At 40.8% G+C, this 20716-nt stretch overlaps 1 protein-coding gene across 2 annotated transcripts in view; it reads left to right on the top strand.

Annotated features, from left to right (window-relative positions):
- Positions 1–20716, top strand: part of KCNT2 (potassium sodium-activated channel subfamily T member 2) — a 281538-nt gene that overhangs the window by 89825 nt on the left and 170997 nt on the right. For both annotated transcript variants that reach the window (XM_042463483.1, XM_042463482.1), the window contains exon 2: positions 14753–14832. In XM_042463483.1, the coding sequence (XP_042319417.1) occupies positions 14753–14832 (80 nt within the window). The remainder of the gene's footprint in view (positions 1–14752; positions 14833–20716) is intronic.

The raw sequence follows: 20716 nt of genomic DNA on the forward strand, positions 1-20716 counted from the left end.
ACGTCTTTTGTCTTTCTTTTCTTGATAATATTTTCTTTTAGATTGTTTAGATTGTGGCAAGAGACCTCTTTGACTTATGTAAATGTTCAGACCTACTGAGTTCCCATCTGGTGAAAATAAACAGTCCCAGACTTTTCTACGAAATTACTTTTTGTGAGGAAATGGGAATGATCCTGGGGTGTAGGTTTAGGATACCTAAAATAATAATTCAGATTAAGGGGGTCAACCTCAATAAGGGTAAGTGTGTGCACTGATGTGTATGTTTGTATGCATGCACATGTATGTTATGATGCGTGTATGTTTGATAACATCAGGGTGTCTTGTATGTTTTCCCATCTAGAGCCCAGCCCACATTTTTAAGTAATGTAGTTGTAGCATTTTAGGGGCATGTTTTTCACTGTTGACATCACTGGAGTAGCAACATTTTCATCAATACCTTTTGTGAAATCAGTTCAAGAACACTGACCTTAAGGATTCTGAGAAGGTAACCAGGCTACAGCAGTGGCATTCCAGTCCTGCATGACACCCGGTGCAGGGGGCAGGGCTTCTTGGGGGCAGGACCTATGCCCCAGACATTTGCAGGGTGTCTGGAGTGGGTTGGGCCTCAGGAGTGCCCTAGCAGAGCCAAGGAGGCCCACACAGCCCCAAACAGCACCTGGGTGGGGCCATGAAGGCCCACGAAGCCCCAAACGGTACCCAGATGGGGCCAAGGAGACTCATGCAGCCTCAAATGGCACCTGTATGGGGCCAAGGAGGCCCCCGCAGCCCCAAACGACACCCAGGCAGGGCCAAAGAGGCCTGCTTACTATTGCTAAGCCTCTCAACAATCTTGCCACACAAGCTAATTATAATCCACAGATTATTGTTTTAATAAAACTCTTTCGCTTAGAGTTTTTCACAGGAACTAAGTCCTTTTCTGGACTTTAGCCCTAAGAATCCTACCCTGGAACCCTCAAAATCTGTCCCTCTCTGGACACTGCAAGACCCTTACACTCTGAAGACCAAACCCTATCTAAGATTCAGACTGTCACACATGGAATTTTCAACCTTCTCCAGCCAAAATCCTGTTGGTTGACACCAGCTGTCTTGTGACTGGCTGTTGCTAAGGTGTGCTAAACTGCCTTTTCTCTACAGCGGCTTTCAGCTTACTCTGAAAGCTGCGCGATGGTAGAGGCAATGGCGCATGCGTCATGATGCCACATAGATGGTATTTGCTTTACGCGCCAAGAGGGGGGGTCTGGAACGGATCCCCCACATAAGGAAAGGGCACACTGTACAACCTTTTGGTTTGGATCCCCTGAAACAGCATAAAATAAATTTTCTATTTCTTCATTATGACAGTCTTTCAAAATTTTAAAGATGGCTCTCATGCTGCCTCTTTACAATCTCTTCCTCTAGCTAAAAATATAAAGCACTTGCTTCTTCATTCTTTCTTTAGTCTTCTGATCTCTCACCTTATTTGCTAGCTTCAGTTTGCTGATGGTCTTTTCAAAGTACAATGTCTTGTACAGTGGAATGCATACATACATCCTGCTCCAAAAATCTGGAATGACCTGCCAGAGGAGATCTGCCATATAACATCTTTAGAGGCCTTTAAGAAGGCAATAAAAATGGATCTTTTCCAGCAAGCTTTCCTAACTGACCTCCTCGGAATGTTTACTCTCCAGTTGCATAGCCGTTCCCACTGAACTGTGATCGTGATTGATTTTATTGACTATTTTATTGGGAGCATTTTACTGGGAATTGTTGTTTTAATGCTATTCTAGGGTGAGCAGGAGATAGGGAATTATAATTTGATATGTTTTGCTATGTTTTTACTTGTGGCTTGCTGTGTTGTATTTTTATTGTTCCTTTGTTTGTTGTTACTTGCCTCGATCCAATACAGGGAGAGGCGGGATACAAATAAATATTATTATTGTTATTATTATTATACATTACTCTTTTCATATTGCTTTATACAGTGCACCCGCATCACATGTGGGCGCGTCATACACGGCTTCCAGCATATGCCAGACACCGTGCCAGAAAAAAGCCTTGTACACCCTGGAAGAAGTAATGGGGTGTGCGACTGTGGCGCGTGTGAGCCCCATTACTTCCAATGGATCCCCCGCATAAAGAAAGGGCACACTGTAGTTTGCTATAGGGTGAACAGGAACACCATCCTGCTTTTAAGTTAGACACTTCTCTATCTGAACAACAAAACTTGTAGAACATTGCAATACAAGGCAGTTGTGGATCCTCCCACCCTTTCCTCCCTTTTATTATTGTTTGCATTATCTCTTAGTTATTCTGTCAACTCCTAAAGGTAGCACACAGCAGATGGGAAATAGAAAGAGGAGGACAAGATTGGTGAGGAATGCTTGAGTGGGATGCATAAAGTCTCCTTCCTTGCTGCAACGTATGTCTAGAATCCTGTCTAGAATGCCTGTCTAGCATGCCAAAATGTGTCTAGAATGCCTAAATGAAAAGGCCCTTGTTTGCTGGCAGAAAGAGAGCAGACAGATGGTAAGCCAAGTATTCCATAGGAGATAATTATAAAATGTGGGAGCAACCACCAAGAAGGCTCTCTCTCTCTCATCTTCACCAAATGGACCTGTGATGACAAGGGAACAGAGATCTTAAAAACTGGGCAGTCCCATTTTATTAACTGTTCTTTCAACTATCGTGATATTTGTTGGAAATCATACTCTGCCAAAAATTTATGGTCCAAAAAATTCCTCACTTGCCTTGCTGATAATTACAATGTCCAAAAGGTAGAAGAGGCAACTAGGAGATCAGCTATTTTAGATCTGATCCTAACCAACAGTGATGATGTGGTTAATAGGGTGAAAATGGCAGGATTCGTGGGTGGGGATCGCCATGTTCTCCTAGAGTTTGTCATACAATGGAAAGGGGAAGCCAAGTACAGTCAAACATGCATTCTAGACTTTAAGAAAGCAGATTTCAGGAAACTTAGGGAAATAGTGGCAGTAATCCCATGGTCAGAAATACTAAAAGAGAAGGGGGTTCATGAGGGATGGGAGTTTCCTAAAAGTGTGATATTGGAGGCACAATTTCAAACAGTTCCAATGAGTAGGAAAAATGGAAGGTGCTTAAAGAAATCACAATGAATATCTAAAGACCGTTTAACGAAGCTAAGGCTCAAAAGGGACACGCACAAGAAATTGAAAAAGGGGAAAACCACCAAAGATGAATTCAAACAAATAGCCAACTTGTGTAGAGAGAAAGTCAGAAAAGCTAAAGTACATAAAGATCTGAGGCTCGCTAGAAGGGTTAAAAACAATAAACAGGGCTTTGGGGGTTATATCTGTAGCAAAAGGAAGAATAAAGGAATGGTAGGGCCATTGCATGGAGAAGATGGTGAAATGTTAACAGGAAACAGAGAAAAGGCAGAATTGCCCAACATTTTTTTCCTCAGTCGTCTCTGAAAAAGAGAACAGTGCTCAACTTGGGGAAAATGGACCAGATGATGCAGTAGGGGAAATGCAGCACAGAATAGGTACAGACGTAGTACAAGAATACCTGGTTACTCTAAATGAGTTCAAGTCTCCAGGGCTAGATGAACTAAGTCAAATTTTGGATCCAAAATTATGGATTTTGATATGATCTGTGGATGAATCGAGGGTGCAATTTAGGGGCATGTAACAAAGGATGTAAAGGACAAAGCAAGGGCATCAGCAAAGCACCAGTCACAACACACACTCTCTTTCTTGGCAAATGTAGTGGGTCTTTGGAATCTCTCTAGCATAACAGGAACAAATATGCACAAATATTTACAAAAATGCAGCCCCCTCCTTCCCTTGCAAATGTAGTGGGGCTTTGGAATCTCCCTATCAAACCAGGAACAAATGCACACACACATATAGAAATGCACATGACTGTCAGTCTACTGTGATGGAGACCAAATGTAATTTAAGAACATATTTCAATTCTATGTGTTTGCATGTCTCACTTTTTAAAGACTTATTTGTGACAATTTGTCTCAACAGAAGATTCACTCTCAAAGCAATAGGCTCTTGTTCTCCATGATTTCCAGGTTAAAGATCTGTAAATCAATATGCCTGCGTAAGCATTTGTGTCTGTGTGTATGTATGGGAGGCTGGCCCTTCTTTAGCACTGTATTTTGATGTCATTACCAAATTGCTTCTTCTGTTTATGCTGTTCTAAAATGGGGCTCTGAGTTTTGTTATTTGTTTTGTGCTGGTAAACATTCACCTGCATGAGTCACATATCCTCATACCATCTGGGTTTGCCAGGGACTGTCCCAGTAGTCCCCTGTCATCCCATTGTTTCACTCCCCCCCCCCTAAAATGCCCTAACTTCTATTTCTTCCTCACACTTTTCCATTTTAGGGAAACTGTTGCAAACTGAGTTCAAAGGCGGGTTACAGACCGCCATTTGGGAAGTCCTTAGGACATCCCAGTTTAAAAAAGGGGTGTCTAGCTACTTCTGTTACGGACTCTGTCCGTAACAAATGGCAGCAGCCGTTCCACACGGCCGCCGCCATTTTGACATCTTGGACGCCTAGCATCCAGATGTGTCGCGGCGGAAGTGACGCTGCGAAAGTGTACCTTGCGTTTTGCGGCATCACTTCCAGGGCCCAGGAAGGAGCGTGATTTCCGCGCTCCTTCCTCGCAGCGTCCGGGAGTCCCGCGGTTTAGAAGCTGCGGCTCCCAGACGCTGCAAGCGGCGCCGGCAGCAGACTGCTGCAATTTGGCAGTCTGTAACGCGCCAAAGTGAAGATGTAGCTTGTACCCAATTAAATCAGTGAAAGGAAAGTGGGTGAGAGGAGGGGGTAGAATCTGTCCTTCCCAGAAGACATGGGCAAAAGGAAACTGCTGTAGCCTCTCCTAGCTTGTCTGGTTTTTTTTTTCATTAATAACTTTTGCCATCTTAGTCACACTCTCATGTTGCTTGGTCATATGTGTCCCAAGTGCCATTAACCTCATTGGTAGAGATGGCTGTTGCTAGATACTAGTAATACAGTACTGACTGACTAGTTTGTTATCATTTATGAAGCCTCCAAGAAGTTAGCATAGGACAGAGGTGGTAACCCATGGTCTGCCATATGAGGTTGGATTACATTTCCCATCTTCACCAGCTTGTGTGGTGAATAGCCTAGCATGATGAGAATTGTAGTCTTATAGTGTCAAGAGGATCCCACTTTTGGTCTGGGTCCATGGTGGAGAACCTATGCGTACCCTCTCTGGCATGCGAAGCCATCTCTGAGGACACATGGAGACAGTTGAAGGCACAGGAGGACGGAGGAATAGGAGAGCCAGCCGTGCCCATGTTCCTCCTCTTCCTCTGCTCTCCTGTGTCTTTAACTGCCTCTGGGGAAGTCCCTCCTCCCGAAGCTCTGCCCTGGAAGTCCCGTCCTCCCTAGAAGTCTCCCCCACAAGCACTGGGTGACACCTGGTGCAGGAACAATATTGAGATGGGCACTCAGTCTCTAAAAGGTTTGTCATCATTGGTCTAGGTGATTCCCAAACGTTGGTCTTCCAGATTATTTGGACGTCATCTCCCATAATTCCAGACTGTTGGCTAAGTTGGTTGGAGCCTCTGGGAGCTGAAGGCCAAAACAAATGGAAGACCAAAGGTTGGGAACCAATTTTATCAAACTTTACAGAATGACTGCCCCCATTATATGCCTAGTGCTGTGCTAGTGTGTGGAAAAGTATGGATTTCCATACAGCATGCTGGAAGCAACATAAGTCCTATTCATGCATTATCAATTGTGAAGATGGGGAGGGTTATAGTCTCACCTGCTCCCTTTTCAGTTCCATCACTCAATCTCTGTGCAAGGAGTCTATATAGGGGGTTTCATTTTCTAGGGTTCCAAATTCAGATGAGGTTCTATTCCTCAGATTGTGGGATTCATAGTAGAGGAGGTGCAGCCAACATATTCTCACTCCTCATGCATTTACATAGTCCAGATAGATAATATAGTCCGAATATAGTTAGAGTAGTTTTTTAAAAAAATATTTTGAACAAAAGGCTGGCTGTAGTCCATGGAAGAAGCTCATTCCTAAGCATCAGGGATGTAAATCCTCAAATGTTTTTCTTGATTGTGAGATGGCAAGGTATTGGCATCTAGTCAATGGGAATTCTCACTTTTGTAATAGGAGTTTTAGGGAAATAGGAATTTTGCTAATATATGGTAGTTAGGTTTTGCTAATGAATGATGGCTAGCCCAGAATGATGCCTCTTCCACAGACTTTTCAGATTAGAAACACTGAATCAATTGTTTTTGTCTTCTTAATCAATCTTTCTGTACTGGCACATGTTCTATGTATGATTTGTTTCAGAAAGCAAAAAAGGCAGTAGTTCTATAGAAAAACAATTTTACACATGTTCTAGAAACCCTAACAAGGGAAAAAGTGTTTTTAGTCTCATTCTTTGGCTGGAGATGAGAACTCTAGGGGAGGCTAGTGATAGGTAAAATACAATACAGTACAATACAATACTATGCAATACTATATACTGCATCTCAAAAAGATTGAGAAATATGGATAAAATTAGAACACATAGAAAATGTATCTGATATTGTAAATATTTTCCAACTTGTTATACACATTTGTGTTGCAGCCTGCCAGAGGACATAGTGTTTCTTCTAAAAATTGATGGTTTCCTGATAGCCAAAGTTCAAGCAGTCCGTGGAACAGAAAGTGACAATTCAGGATTAGAATAGATGGCTTAGCATAAAAATGTTTTGAAGGAAATTACACCATCAGAATACAAATGAGGTGGTTTGACGTGTGACATATTTTAAAAAATGCATGAAAAAGGAAGATACTGTTAGAAGAAAGCAGGAAAGAATCTAGTTCTGCTATGGATAAAAATGTGCACATAGGTTTTAAGGAAGTGCTGTTGAATCACAGTTCCAGAGCATAATTTATTGCTCTTAAATGTTGGACTACAGCTCCCATCACTCTACTTTGTCAGTTATACTGATCAGACCCCACAAAAGTTGGAGTTCAGCAACCACTGGAGAGCTGCACAGTGCCTTCCAAGATACAAATACAGTGGGATTAGTTAGTTCAGGTGTTCCTACATTTGCTCTGAATTATAATATTTGTATAGTTTATCAGCAGAATTGAAAAAAAACACAACCCTTTCAAGAAGTTCTTGGATTGCAGCTACCATCTTGATATATCCATTGTAGAAGGATGATAAGAGAGATATAATGCCAGCAACTGGTAAAATCCATTGTCCACTTTAAAATTGTCAAAGTGAATAGTTTTTGGAACTATTTGCCACTTACATCAATTTTTCATTTTCTAACCTCTTTGGTCTCAAATTGTATTGCAGTGAAGATTCACACACTTGACCCAGTAGGGATGTAAGGAAGATTCACAATTTGTCTCATTCTTGTTTTCAAAGGCATATTAATACATCAAAACATTACATCAAGAAAAAAGGTAACCCCTGCTAGATGTTTTTACCTCTCCATTAGAACAACAAGAACAACGAAAGTCTTTTTTGTGTCATTGGAGTGAAATAGATAGGCTAAATAAAGTAGCTTCCAGCCACTTTGGAGGCATACTGATTAAATGGTGCATGCCTCCAAAGCAGCTGGAAGCTGTGCTGAAACCATGCTCTGGTCCTTAAAACTGGAGCAAAAAGGAGCTGGGATAATCTGACTTCTGGCAGTGCCAGTTGACCCTGTGTCCATGGCTCACTTTGGGAGCAGGCCAGGATTATTGAATGAAAAGATGTGAACAGTGCTTCCAGTTTTTGAAAGTTCATGCAATGAAGCAATGGTAATAGTTATTTGAGGGGGGAAATGTTTGAGTTTATTCTAAATAATTTGCACAGTTTGCAACCAAAGTCTCATAAATATGAAAAACTCTTCAAAAATGCACATGGAGAAGCCCACAGCAGGACACGAGTATAATAGCATCTTCTATCAGAATCAGTGCTCCACTTGATCAGTGTGAAAATGCCCGGACTTTGACAAAAATAGTATAGAAGGGACGAGAGTGTGACTAGGATGAGAGTTCTGTAGGTTGCATAAATCATTTAAGAGAAAATTCTCTTCTTAGAAGTATCACAAATAGATGTGTAAAAATGCTTTTCACAAGATTACTCTTTTGTCAAATGCTCCAATGTGCTAACAGTTTGGGCCCAGATTTTGGTGGCACGTTATGTTGATGGATGCGCAAAGTGTTGACATGCCATGTATCTGTTAGTACGGTGCCACTTTAGAATTTTTAGTGTAACAGTGTAGAGGTTTTACACACACACTATACTCCCATTGCCATAATTTTGTACTTCACTAACCTCCAATTATATTTAGTTCTAAGGCTGGAATCAATTTGGTGTCTTCCTCCTGTGTAACAATGCATAATATGAGTAGTTGCACTTCACCCAGAAACATGGTACAGACTATTGTCCCAGCCACCTCTCCCAGAGTGCCTTACCTCTAAGGGACAACCCTCCTGAAGGCAGACATTGGGATGAGCTACTTGGAGCCAGCAGCTTTCATTTCTCCCCTGTACTGCTTCTGTACTGCTGCAGCACTTATAGCCTTTTTCTTTTGGATGCTACTTCATCTCCACTGGCGTAGTTAGACTGGTTTAGTTACATTGGTGTAGGAATCCAACAAGATCTTGGCAATATCATGATACTTTCATCCTAAAGTAATAGTTCTGAATATTTCAGGTGTTTTGCTTTCCTGACGAATGTAGTTTTGGGTTTTTATTTGGGGATGCTGCACATTCTCAGCATAACTAATAAGTAGAACAACATTTTGCATCTTTGATGCATCTTTAGGCATCAATTATTTTTTCCTGTCTTTATTAAAATCTTGACATTTCCTAAGAAAGGGATGTCAACCACTCTTTTCTTCCCCCCAATGTACTCCTTTGGGCATAGTTTTTCTGTGCCTGATTTCTTGTGTACTATTTTACACATTCCTCTGGGAAATGTTTGCCTCAACCAGCCGGGACTGGACTGGCAACAGTTTCCCAGATGACCTTTTTGTCTGCTGCCCCCAGACTGTTCAACGACTTGCCAAAAGAGATAAAACAGTTGAAAATGATACTTGCATTTAATTTTAAATTATGAGTTTTTAAGAATGTACTTATATGAGTATATTTTAATGGTTTCATAGTACTGTACTTTACCTGTTGGCTTTATATGTTTTTCTTTTTAAACTGTGTTTTGCATTTTGTACCTCACCTTGAGCCTTTAGGAGAGATGGGGAACAACAACAACGATAACAAGAGCAATATTTTGCCATAAATATTTCATATACATTTTGACTAGAGAATATCAGTACAAAAATCTGGGGTAGTGTTATGATGCACAACACATTTTGCATTTATGTATTTGTTTGTATGGGAGGTGCAGATTAGGTAAATGCATATGGAAATTCAGACTGAGTGAATGCCCTCTCCCCATTCCTAACTGATTTTGAGTAAGGTATGATAATCTCTGGGGTTATTTGGAGGGGGGTGCTATGTTTACATTCTTCAGTGCTGTTTCAGATGATATAAAAAGAATTTATATTAAAAAATGATCACAAAGTGAATATTGCTTTGCCTTCCTGAAATAATGTCAGTTCCATTCATTACTTAAAATAATAGTCTCTTTTGGGCAGTTGATACATTCAGCATAATTGTAAGGTAAAGCTTGCCCTGCATAGCAGAAATTCAAATTGTGCATAGGTTTTGTGTTCAGTTGCACCAATGCAAAACAATAAAAAGAATTCACTGAATATGGACAGAAATGGCAATTGACAGAGAAGGTTAATTTGGCTCCTTATCTTCGGCATAATTTTGTTCATAAATCAGAAGTAAACTGAGGGTTATTTATTTCAGACTCGGTATTGTACACTGTTATGAATAATATTATTAAGCAGCAAAGTTTGTTGGCTAGTAACTTTTGTAGATCTACTTGTAAGACTGAGTTAGCATTCTGGAATGTGCCAAGAACTACCACTGTGCAGAAATATCTATACAAGCATTAGAGCGTATTCAACTTCCTTTAGCCTTAACCCTATTTATCTGGATGTCTTCTGAGTTTAGGGACGTCAGAAGCCTGTGCCCCACTTTTCATTAGCTCACCAGCTTTAGTTTGCTGAACTTTTTACTGTGGCATAACACTCGAAAAATAGAGGAGTGTTTTCAAAACATGTGGAACGATATCAGTGGTTCCCAACCTTTGGTTCTCTGTTTGTTTTGGCCTTCAGATCCCCACAGCCAAAGCCAATTTGGCAAACAATCAGGAATTATGGGAGATGGAGTCCAAATAATCCAGAGAACCAAAAGTTGGGAACTACTAATAAAGATGGACTAGAACAGTGGTCCCCAAACTGTGCCCTTTAAGAGATTTTGGACTTCAGGTCCCAGAAGCCTCAGTCATGTTAGTCAATAGTCTGGGATTCTGTGAGCTGAAATCTAAAATCCCTTAAAGAGCACAGTTTGGGGACAGCTGGACTAGAAACTTGAATCCGTAGCAATGAAGAAAGAACATTGCTTGTCAGGCTAAAGGACTGAAGGTACATTGACCCAAGTTACAAATCACAAACAGAACTGAGACCATTGAAGAGGTTATATACTAAATCAGACAATTAGTCTATCTAGAGCAGGATTCTCAGCCAGGGAGGATTCCAGGATTCTTCACCATTGATCATTTATTGCTAAGCAAATCTTGAAACAGAAGTAAAATTACATTTTTCATCACTCCAACCCACCCATACAACTTTACTGCTACAGCTGTACATTCTTGGGAAATGAATTTGTTTAAACAATGAATGCTGAAAATTAAGACCATATATTAAGATAATATATATGTATATATCAAAAACTGCAGCTTGTAATCCTGGGGGGTAGAGCCCTTCTTCTTGCTCTGGCTAGCCCTGATGGTGTTGGGCCTGCCTTTTCACTCCTTCACAGGCCGGATATCAGATGGTATGGAGAGAGGGTTCTTCTTCTTTAGGCTAGGCCTGATGGTGTTGGGCCTGCCTTTTCACTCCTTTCTAGGCCAGATGATATCAGATGGCATGGAGAGAGGGTTCTTCTTCTTCAGGCTAGCCCTGATGGAGTTGGCACTGCCTTTTCACTCCTTCCCAGGCCAGATGATATCAGATGGCATGGAGAGAGGGTTGTTCTTCTTCAGGCTAGGCCTGATGGAGTTGAGCCTGCTTTTTCACTCCCTCCCAGGCCAGATGGACAGATGTCATGGAGGGAGGGCTCTTGTTCGTCATCAGTGTTGTTCTGCATGGAAACAATGAGTAATTTTAGTAATTGTCTTCCCACCATGAGAGTCTTTAAAAACTGTGTAGCTTTGCAAGATGACTAGTACAGTACTACTACTACTGCTACTATTTATTTCTTACCTGCCTCTCCCAATGGATCGAGGTGGGAAATAACAACAGACCCCAACACATATATTATAGTTTGGATTGTATTCTGCAGAAAATGCTCATGTGGTATTTTTACACAGTAAACAGTAATTTCTACACAGAAAGCAACATTTTCCATTTTTGTGTAGAAAATATTTCCTGTAGAGACTATGGCGGGTTATAGACCGCCACTTTGAGGCGGTCTCCCGCCGCCGCCATTTGCTCCGTGTGGGAGCCGCAGCAGCCTCACAACGCGGCTCCCGCACGGACCGAAAAAGAAGCTCCAAAATGGAGCTTCTTTTTGCGGCGCCTCTGTGACGTCGCGAGGCACCAGGGCGCATTCGCGATGTCAAAGACGCCGCGACACGTTCGGACGCACAGCGTCCGATACGTAAAGATGGCACCGGCCGTGTGGAATGGCCGGCGCCATATTGTACGGACAGAGTCCGTATTAGAGCCAGGGGTGTCTAGAAGAGACGCCCCTTTTTTAAAATGGGACGTCCTGCAGACGTCCCAAGTGCCGGTCTGTAACCGGCCTATGTCATAGTTGGGGACTTTCTCTGCACAAAATTCACATTTTAGCCAAAATTTACACGTTTCTCTTCAGATATATTAATTTTTGTACAAAAAATGCTTTTCCCTGTGCAGAATATTCTGCTATCTATACCAAAAAGTAGAAATGTCATGCAGTTTCTTAATGCAAAGAATAATGTGAATCTTAATGTGAATCTTAAATGTCAAGATTCTTGACAATTCAAGATTCTCCTCAGGGTTTCCTGATGCTCAGGAAACATTTTCCCACATTTAAAAAAAAAATCATGTGTAATCTTTCCATTCCTAGAATTGTGTACTTATACATATCACTCCAATCCAGTGATGCTGTTTATATGAGAGAAACATATATACAATTCTTATTTTGTTATGAATTCTTCCTTGCCATCTAGTTCTAATTTGGAGATACTGAGAGCAAGTGTCTCACGTCTTGGTTGTACACAGTGGATCCTTGCAATTCTTTATGCACTTATCCGGAGAGGAAATCCTATTCAACTTAATGGGACTTACTTTTGGTTAGAAATATAGAGTCTTGCACTGTAAGATAGTTACACTCTTGAGACCTCAATTTTATGCATACATACCAGAAGTGGGTCTTACGTCCGAGTATGCATGCTTAGGACTATTTTGTAAATTTAATAACAATGCTGAACTGTCAATTGTATGTGATAAGTTTTAAATTATACATTTTATTTGAATCAGCAAAACATGTTTAGGTTTAATAAAAAAGTCAGCATTGTATATACTTCAAATTTCCATCAAATTTATCTTGTCCACTCTCCCAACATTGATTAGGAAATTGCTTTCTAAGCAAACTTCTACCATGAAGACAATACACAAACTGAGACCTTCTTGTACATTTATACTGCTTTCTGTGGTGTCATTGTTCAAGTTGCTTTCTTTTTGATCCAGTCAGGATATACAGGTACACTCTAATCATTATGGCTTAATGGTTGACCTACCAAGTAGTGATGGAGAGAATATTTAAAAATATGAAAAACAAAACAGTAAAAATAACACACGTTTTTCTAATGTTGAAGAAACCCTGAAGAGAAAGATCCTGGACTGATAAGTATCTTAGCTGTTCGATGCAAACTTAGCAGGTGGTTGGTTTACATGGGTAATGACATTTTCTGAATAGAAAACTGCTGTTTCTCCATAGAAAATCATATATCTGTACAAAACAACCATATGCAAATTTCATCCAGAATACATCTCAAATTGTGAATAGGATTCGAAATAGGAGTTTTCAAAAAACTTTCTAACGATAGGAAGAAAATTGCCAAAATTACTCATTGCCTCCTTTAAGAAGACAATTAGTGAAGAATTACATCGTTCCTCTTAAGATGTTAATGATTCAGTGCATGTACTCTAGTTAAGGCTAACATTTGTATTTAGGCTTGCATCTCCAAACTGGTTTCTACCTCCATTCAGACTTCTGCTTCTTCTTTTTTTCTGAACTTTTTGCTCCAGTCTTTCCGGGGACTTGAACATTGCAGAACTGGAACCGAGGATACCTGCCAAGCTGTCAATATAGTTTGAAAAAGTGTTAGAGCATTAAACTAATCAAGTGCTTTTGGAATCCCTTATTTCTTTTTGTCATGGAAACCATCACAAAGGAATGCTAATCTGCTTGGCAGTTATGGTTGCTAAGAAAAGGGAAGTAGAAAGAAACAGGGCACTTTTACGCTATCAAAAGCCATTCATAATAGGGGTTTAAATCAAGGTGATTAGCTCTTGCACTCACTCTTCTCATTAACATTACATCACCTCTTACTGTTAGCATGCTATTCTTTCAAGTCAAGAGTGCTGAGATTTTACTCTTCAAAATATAGGTATGCAGCTCAAAACTGTGTGAATCAAATTATAATGGCATTTCCCTTTGCAGTTAATAGTCCAGGTCTATGAACCTGTATGCCTTTATTCACTTGTCTGACATTTTCCTTCTGATGTTAATTCATCAGTATTCAGTATGTGGTGACATGAGATTAAGGGGATGTATATACCGGCTTGAAGTGCCGGCGTGGTGATGGAATGGGGGTGTGGCATCTGGTGTACGCATGCCATCATGCTGCCCACCCAACTGCACAGTGGGCGGTGTCACAGCCCTCCTTTGGCACAATGTTCAGATGATGCACGCCAAAATAAGTGCTGAAAAGTGCTGCTGCCACAGCATGGGCAGCTTTTTGCCAGCTCTAAAAGGAGTGGCATTTTGCTATTTCTTTTAGTGCTGGCAAAGCACCGGATCAGGGCTGTGGTGTCCGGTTGCTGCAGCCCCAATCCAGCGCTGAAAGGGGCAGTGGGATGCCGCTCTATTGAGGCAGTCTGTAGAGCCCCTAAGGGAGTATTAAAATACAAATACTAGTACAGTGCTAAAACTGAGTTTATACTACAGAGCCATGGCTCTATAAGTAGCCACTTGGATATAACATTCTATCCTGTAGGCTGATCTGTTTCATTGTCCAATCTTTGGGTCCTCCACTATATACATTGTAGGAACTAATAGATTGCGGTGGAACGGACTGCTCTGAAATGATCTGGCCTTGGGATAAACTTACACCTTTATAGCACATCCATTACACTGTACAATAAAAATGTGAAATATCTCGTATAAGAAATTAAAACATACTGGACGTTCTAGTCCACTGAATTGTGGTTGTAAGTCACACCTTTCCCTGCCCAGTATCATGAAAATGTGTGTAATTTCTTGTGAATTTTGTAAAATATAGATTTATAGATTTTGAGTTGAACAAATGCCAAAAAAGTCTCTTGTGCACAATTATTGTGTAATCTAATTTAACAAAGGAGAGTTGAAGTCTTATCCTTTTCTTTCTTTCTTTTTTTTTTTAGGGTACAAGTTGAATTTTACATGAATGAAAATACATTTAAAGAGAGGCTAAAGCTATTTTTCATCAAAAACCAAAGATCAAGTAAGTGATCTTTTTTTGTTATGCATGGATGCAAAGAAATGCTTTGGAAAAATAATGTTTGGTTATTATCAGGTGTGGATACGGGTGACATGCCACACTTATCTACTGACTATGCATCACTGAGAGATATAGGAAGCTAAAATTGCTCTGCAAGCTGAATGACCTACATTTGGCTCTCTATAGCACTTCTTTGAAGGTGAAAACAGTGTCCTGCTGCATATGGAGCACTGCTCATCTCTAAAGAATAGTCTCATACGTCTTTCTTTTCTGCCCCCTTTCCTCCCAGCTTCAGTATTGGTACAGATGTAATATTTTTCTAAGCCTAAGAGGCAGTAAACATCATTCAGGGTTCTTGAATCCACTTTGACTTCTTTGTTTTGATTTCTTTTCCATCTACATTAAGTTAATTGTTTACTTTCACTTTAAATTAAAAATTCAAACCTTTTTTTAACCGTATTTTCACACTCTGGTTTCAAGCAACCCATAGTACATGTTCAAGTTTGCTTAGATGTAGCGTAAATATTTGAATTGAAAAGAGAAGGCTGGTCATATGGAAGAGGAACAAGACATCCTGGCGATAAAAAGTCAAATCTTCTAATTTGCTCACGAGGTCTTGAAACCTATAAAAATAAACTGTATAGGTAATGCCATAGGTGTATGGATAACTACCATGGCTTATTTTAACCAAAATTTGCCCTTAGGTACAATTTTATAACTAGCTCCAAACCACAGTTTTACACCATGATTAAAACTACAGTGTACCCTTGTTATACGCTGGGGTTTGGTTCCAAGATCTCCCGTTGATAACAAAATCTGTGTATGCTCAAGTCCCATTAAATATAATGACATAGCAAAATGGTGTCCTTTATAAAAAATGGAAAATCAAAGCTTGATATTTGAAATGTATATGTTTTTTGAACATTTTCAAACCGTGTATGCTTGAATCTGTGTATAAAAAATCTGTGTATAAGAAGGGCCGACTGTAACCGTGTTAAATTTTTACCATGATTTACGTTAACACAGATGTAAGAAAAGCAGAAAATTATGTCAGAGGAGAGAGGCAGACTTGAAGAAACCTGTGGTCTTCTTCTGGTTGTTTATGATGGAGGGTTTCCTAGTGTTATATCACTCAAAAGGGAGACACACAAAAAGTAGAATGCAGATGTATAGTTATGAAATACTTAACTATGGCCCTGTCCAGATGGGCCAAAAAGCACGTACTCAGTACATGCTAGGGTTGTCTGGGAGCGTCCTTTTCCGCTGCATCCTAACCCTAGTACGTACTGAGTACGTCAAAATGGCGGCACCCTGTCTACATGGGCGCCACCATTTTGATGTAACGGCCGCATCGCATCCAAATGGCGCGGCGCGGCCATAATGTACTGGCACTGCTGAAGGGCACTTGTGGCGCCCTTTCAGCAGTGCTGAAATGAGCTCCAAAATGGAGCTTCTTTCGCGCCGCCTATCACTGGCGTGGCCTTTACATGGGGCTGAATGACCCCTTTCTCTGTCTCCCTGTCGCTGTCAGGGTGTCCATGGGGCATGAAGCCCCAAGGACACCCCTTTTCAGGCTGCGGGGAAGCAGCTTTTTGCCGCTTCCCCAAGGCCTGGAAAAGCAGCGGATCAAGGCCTCTGGGGCTGTTGCTGTGGCCGCTCAGGCCCCGATCTGGCAAGGAAAGGGGCAGGTGCAGGCCGCCCCAAATTGGCGGTCTGGATCCCGCCTATGTTTGTGAAAGCACAAAACCTTAGAGAGATACTCTTTCCCCAGATACTATCTGAAACATGCAGCACAACATCTAATTTAAATAATAAATAAAAAGCACCACAAAATCTGAATGCTGAGAAATTAAATTAATTCACTCATCACTGCTGAGCAAATGAATTAATTCACCCATCAATAATCTGTTTTATACTTTCAAATGTGAGAATATTTAAAAAAAAAACCTCTTACAGATAGAACCACAAACATGGCCTGGAACATCACATTAATTTACCAGCAGGTAGCTTCTTACTCCTTCACATTCACATTTGCATTCTAAATCAGCATACAAGGGGTGCTCAACAGCAAAGAGAGCAGGGCCCATTTTTCCCTCTTGCACCTGCCCATTGGGGCACAGTGCATTTCACTGCATGCACCTGAAGAGATGGCAGTATCACTTCATGCTGCCAAGTATCACTTCTTGCTGCCATTTTGGTCAACCTTTGACCACTTTTTTATTTTTTTCTGTGTGTTTTGATGAGGTTTGGAGTCTTGGGGGTTTAAAATAAACTGTTGTCTTTTTGTATGGTTTTGGGATGTTTTGGAAGCAATAAATCATCTCAAATCACAACGAAAGAATTTGTGGTGTTCTGGTATATTTGAGGGGCTTCAGCAGGTCCTGCAGGCCACACTTAGGGGTCCCACAGGCTGCACTTTGCTCACTCCTGCTATATACAGACAAACATAGGTGAAGACATATCCTTCTAGCTCTTACCCTGAAAAGTGAAACTCTCAAAAGAGTTTTCCCAGAGATTATTATTAATATAATTGTTTAAGCAATAAAGGAGAAAATATCCAGGACACATCATAACCAGAGCAAAAAACTGTACCTCTTGGAATGGAAAAGAAATAAATTAGATTTATGTTTTGGTGCTGAGAACCATATTGTAACTCCCAGGATTGCCATTTGCATGGGGTTCATCTTGCCTTAGCAGTCTTTCCATTTGCAAGACTTACAGTTCATTTTGAAGGAGAATGATATACTGAGAAACATTCATATATTTCCAACATGCACAAAACTGAACATACAGAATCTGAAAAATAGTGTGTATTGTGAATGTGTATGAAATGTGCACACCAGAAAAAAAATGTGTTTAGATTTTGGAAAAATAACCAGAAGATTATGCATACATTTTCATGCAAAAAACTCCCAACGAAACAAACAAAGAAATAAACAAAAACCTTCCCACGACAGTCTGGAAATAAGATGGAACACGACTGCTTATGGGAAAATAAGGAACTTAACCAGGGCAAAATAGAAGGATTTTAAACTGACAATATCCTCATTTTGTTCTCAGAGAGAGAGAGAGAGAGAGAGAGAGAGAGACTCATTCCCAAGCTTCAGAAGCCACTTAATTAATTTTCTTAATCTATTTTATCTTGTTGATTCATCCTTTCTAGCATTCAGAATTTCACATCTGAGATAGTAAGATGAACCAGTGGGATATCTTCCGTTCCATGCCTGATACTCACATTTGGGTGGGTGGGAACACTAGAGATTTTATACACTTACACATTGCATATATTATACTTCAAAATCTACTTTCCCCCCCAAAACACCCAAAACAAGCAAACTCCATCTCACATGTGTAGATGCAATACACACATTTCTCACATCACACAAAAGCACCTATTCCTTACATTTAGCAGATGTAAAATAGTTTGCTATTAAAATTATTCTTCACTTTGAAATCACAACTGATCAGCATATCTTTTCTGCTATTTTTTAAACCAAGAGCTGATTCTTTAATGCCTTTTAGTAGAAACTAGGGCACATTATAAACGGCCATTTAGTATGCGCTCTGCACGTACTAGGGTTAGAAAGGGGTGTGCTAGGGTTAGGAAGGGTCTTACCTTCTTCACAGCCCCTGACACTAGTACTCACAAAGCGCGTACTAAATGGTGGCCCCTGTCCATACGTCTCAGATGTACAGTGTCCGGACATGGTGCGGCGGAAGTGACGCTGCGAGTGCACGCCTTGCGGCGCCACTTCTGGGGGCAAAAAGGAGTGCCATTTCGGCACTCCTTTTTAGCTACGCCGGGAAGCCTCACGGTCTGGCCGCTGGGGCTTCTCGGCGTAGCTAATGACGGCGGCGGCAGACCGCCCGCTTTAGGGCAGTCTGTAACGCGCCTTGGTAACTCAAAATATTGCTCTATATAGCATTAGCTGCATGACTGAATGAACAAAAGAATGGAATTTATTCTGTTTCTCTGCTTTTAAGGCAACTCTTTCCCTATTCTGTAAAAAAAATCCCATCACATGGCAGTCTTAAATCAATCTTATTTTAAAAATTACCCACATATCCTTCTTCTGTAAACTGGGGGCCCTTTTGCAGTACGCAGTTATAGAAATGTGATTCCACTTCAATTGCAATGGTTCCTTTATGTGGAATGTTGGGATTTGCAGTTTAGGGAGATATATTCATAATTCTCAAGCAGAATTATAGGATACAGCCAGTCAAGTTAAAGTGGAATCACAGTGCCATAATTGTGTAACATGAAAAGGCCCAGCGATTTAAGAATCTTTATTTCCTGTTGATAATCCTTATTTTTTATGCAATGTCATCATGGTTTGAAAAACTAGACATTGGAAAAGTTACCCTTTAAACTTCCACTCCAAGGATTCCAGCATGGTCACAAATAGTTCATAGGATAAATGTTTTGTCACCAATGGTTTTCCAGCTTGTTTACCAGTCCAATGAGATGAAGTGTAGTATATATAATTTTGCTTGCATTCAAACTGCTTATCAATCATATATGAAATATGACCTGTAAATTCTTGGAACATTTTTTTGTTTTGTTCTGGTTTAGTGGAGGAAATCAGTGGGCTATCATTAAAGCTACAGGTAGTAGCCAAAAGCTAGGTCCTATCAGGATTGATGGGAATTCTGTTGAATTTTTGAAAAATCTTTCCCTCTTCTAGGTATGATTACTGTAGTTTTGCACTTTCTACATTTAGATCTTACTTTGCTTTATTTTTATGTTCTTTTCTTGTTTTTGTTGTTGCTGTGTGCCTTGAAGTTGTTTCCAACTTATGGTGACCCTAGGGCAAACCTATCACAGGCGGGTTATAAACCGCTGCTTTGAGGCGGTCTGCCGCCGCCGCCATTTGCTCCATGCGGGAGCCGCAGCAGCCATACCGTGCGGCTCCCGCACGGACCGAAAAAGAAGCTCCAAAATGGAGCTTCTTCTTGCGGCGCCTCTGTGATGTCACGAGGCGCCAGGGGCGCATTCGCAACATCACAGACGCCGCGACACGTTCAGACGCACATGTGGAACGGCCGGCGCCATATTGTACGGACAGAGTCCGTATTAGAGCCAGGGGCGTCTAGAAGAGACGCCCCTTTTTTAAAATGGGACGTCCTGCGGACGTCCCAAGTGCCGGTCTGTAACCGGCCACAGGGTTCTTTTTGAGGCTGAAAGTCTGTTACTTACTGTAGGTCATCCTGATTTGAACCCTGGCCATGAGAGTTGTAGTTAAACACCCAATGCTCAAACCACTACACCGTGCCAGCTTTTCTTACAATGTGATATTAACATGGAATCCAACTGAAATAAAAAAGATTAAGCCAAAAAAGATTGAGGGGGGATTCTCTTCCCTTCAAGATGAACTGCCAGAGAGGACAGATTTTAAGTGTATAAGAATATGCTTGCTCTCCCCCCATTTTGAGGTTGATCCCCCCCAACTGATCCATGATTTTATTTTATTTTTCTGAATAAAAGAATTGCATTTTCTTTATTTGGAAGTGTTTCTGTCTCTGAAGATGCCAGCCACAGATGCTAGCAAAACGTCAGGAAGAAACTCTTCTAGAACATGGCCACTTAGCCCCCCCCCCCAAAAAAAAACACCAAAAACTATGGATGCTGGCCATGAAAGCCTTCGACTTCACATTGTTTCTCTCATATTTGAAACATATTATGAGACACTTTATCAAGATTTAAGTATGGTGTGGGAAAGTGAGATGTGTGTCTATGGGTATGTTTGGGGGGGGGGGGGAAGAGGAGGACAAATCCAGCTGGTCAATCTGACAAATGTAATTTCTAATTTCTTTTGTTAAAATCCTGCTTTGTAGTAGTAGTCTTGAAAATACAGCTCAGTCCTCAAAATGCTTTGGCTTTTCAGAA

Source organism: Sceloporus undulatus, chromosome 4 (genome assembly GCF_019175285.1).
Source record: "Sceloporus undulatus isolate JIND9_A2432 ecotype Alabama chromosome 4, SceUnd_v1.1, whole genome shotgun sequence".
Lineage (NCBI taxonomy): Eukaryota > Metazoa > Chordata > Lepidosauria > Squamata > Phrynosomatidae > Sceloporus > Sceloporus undulatus.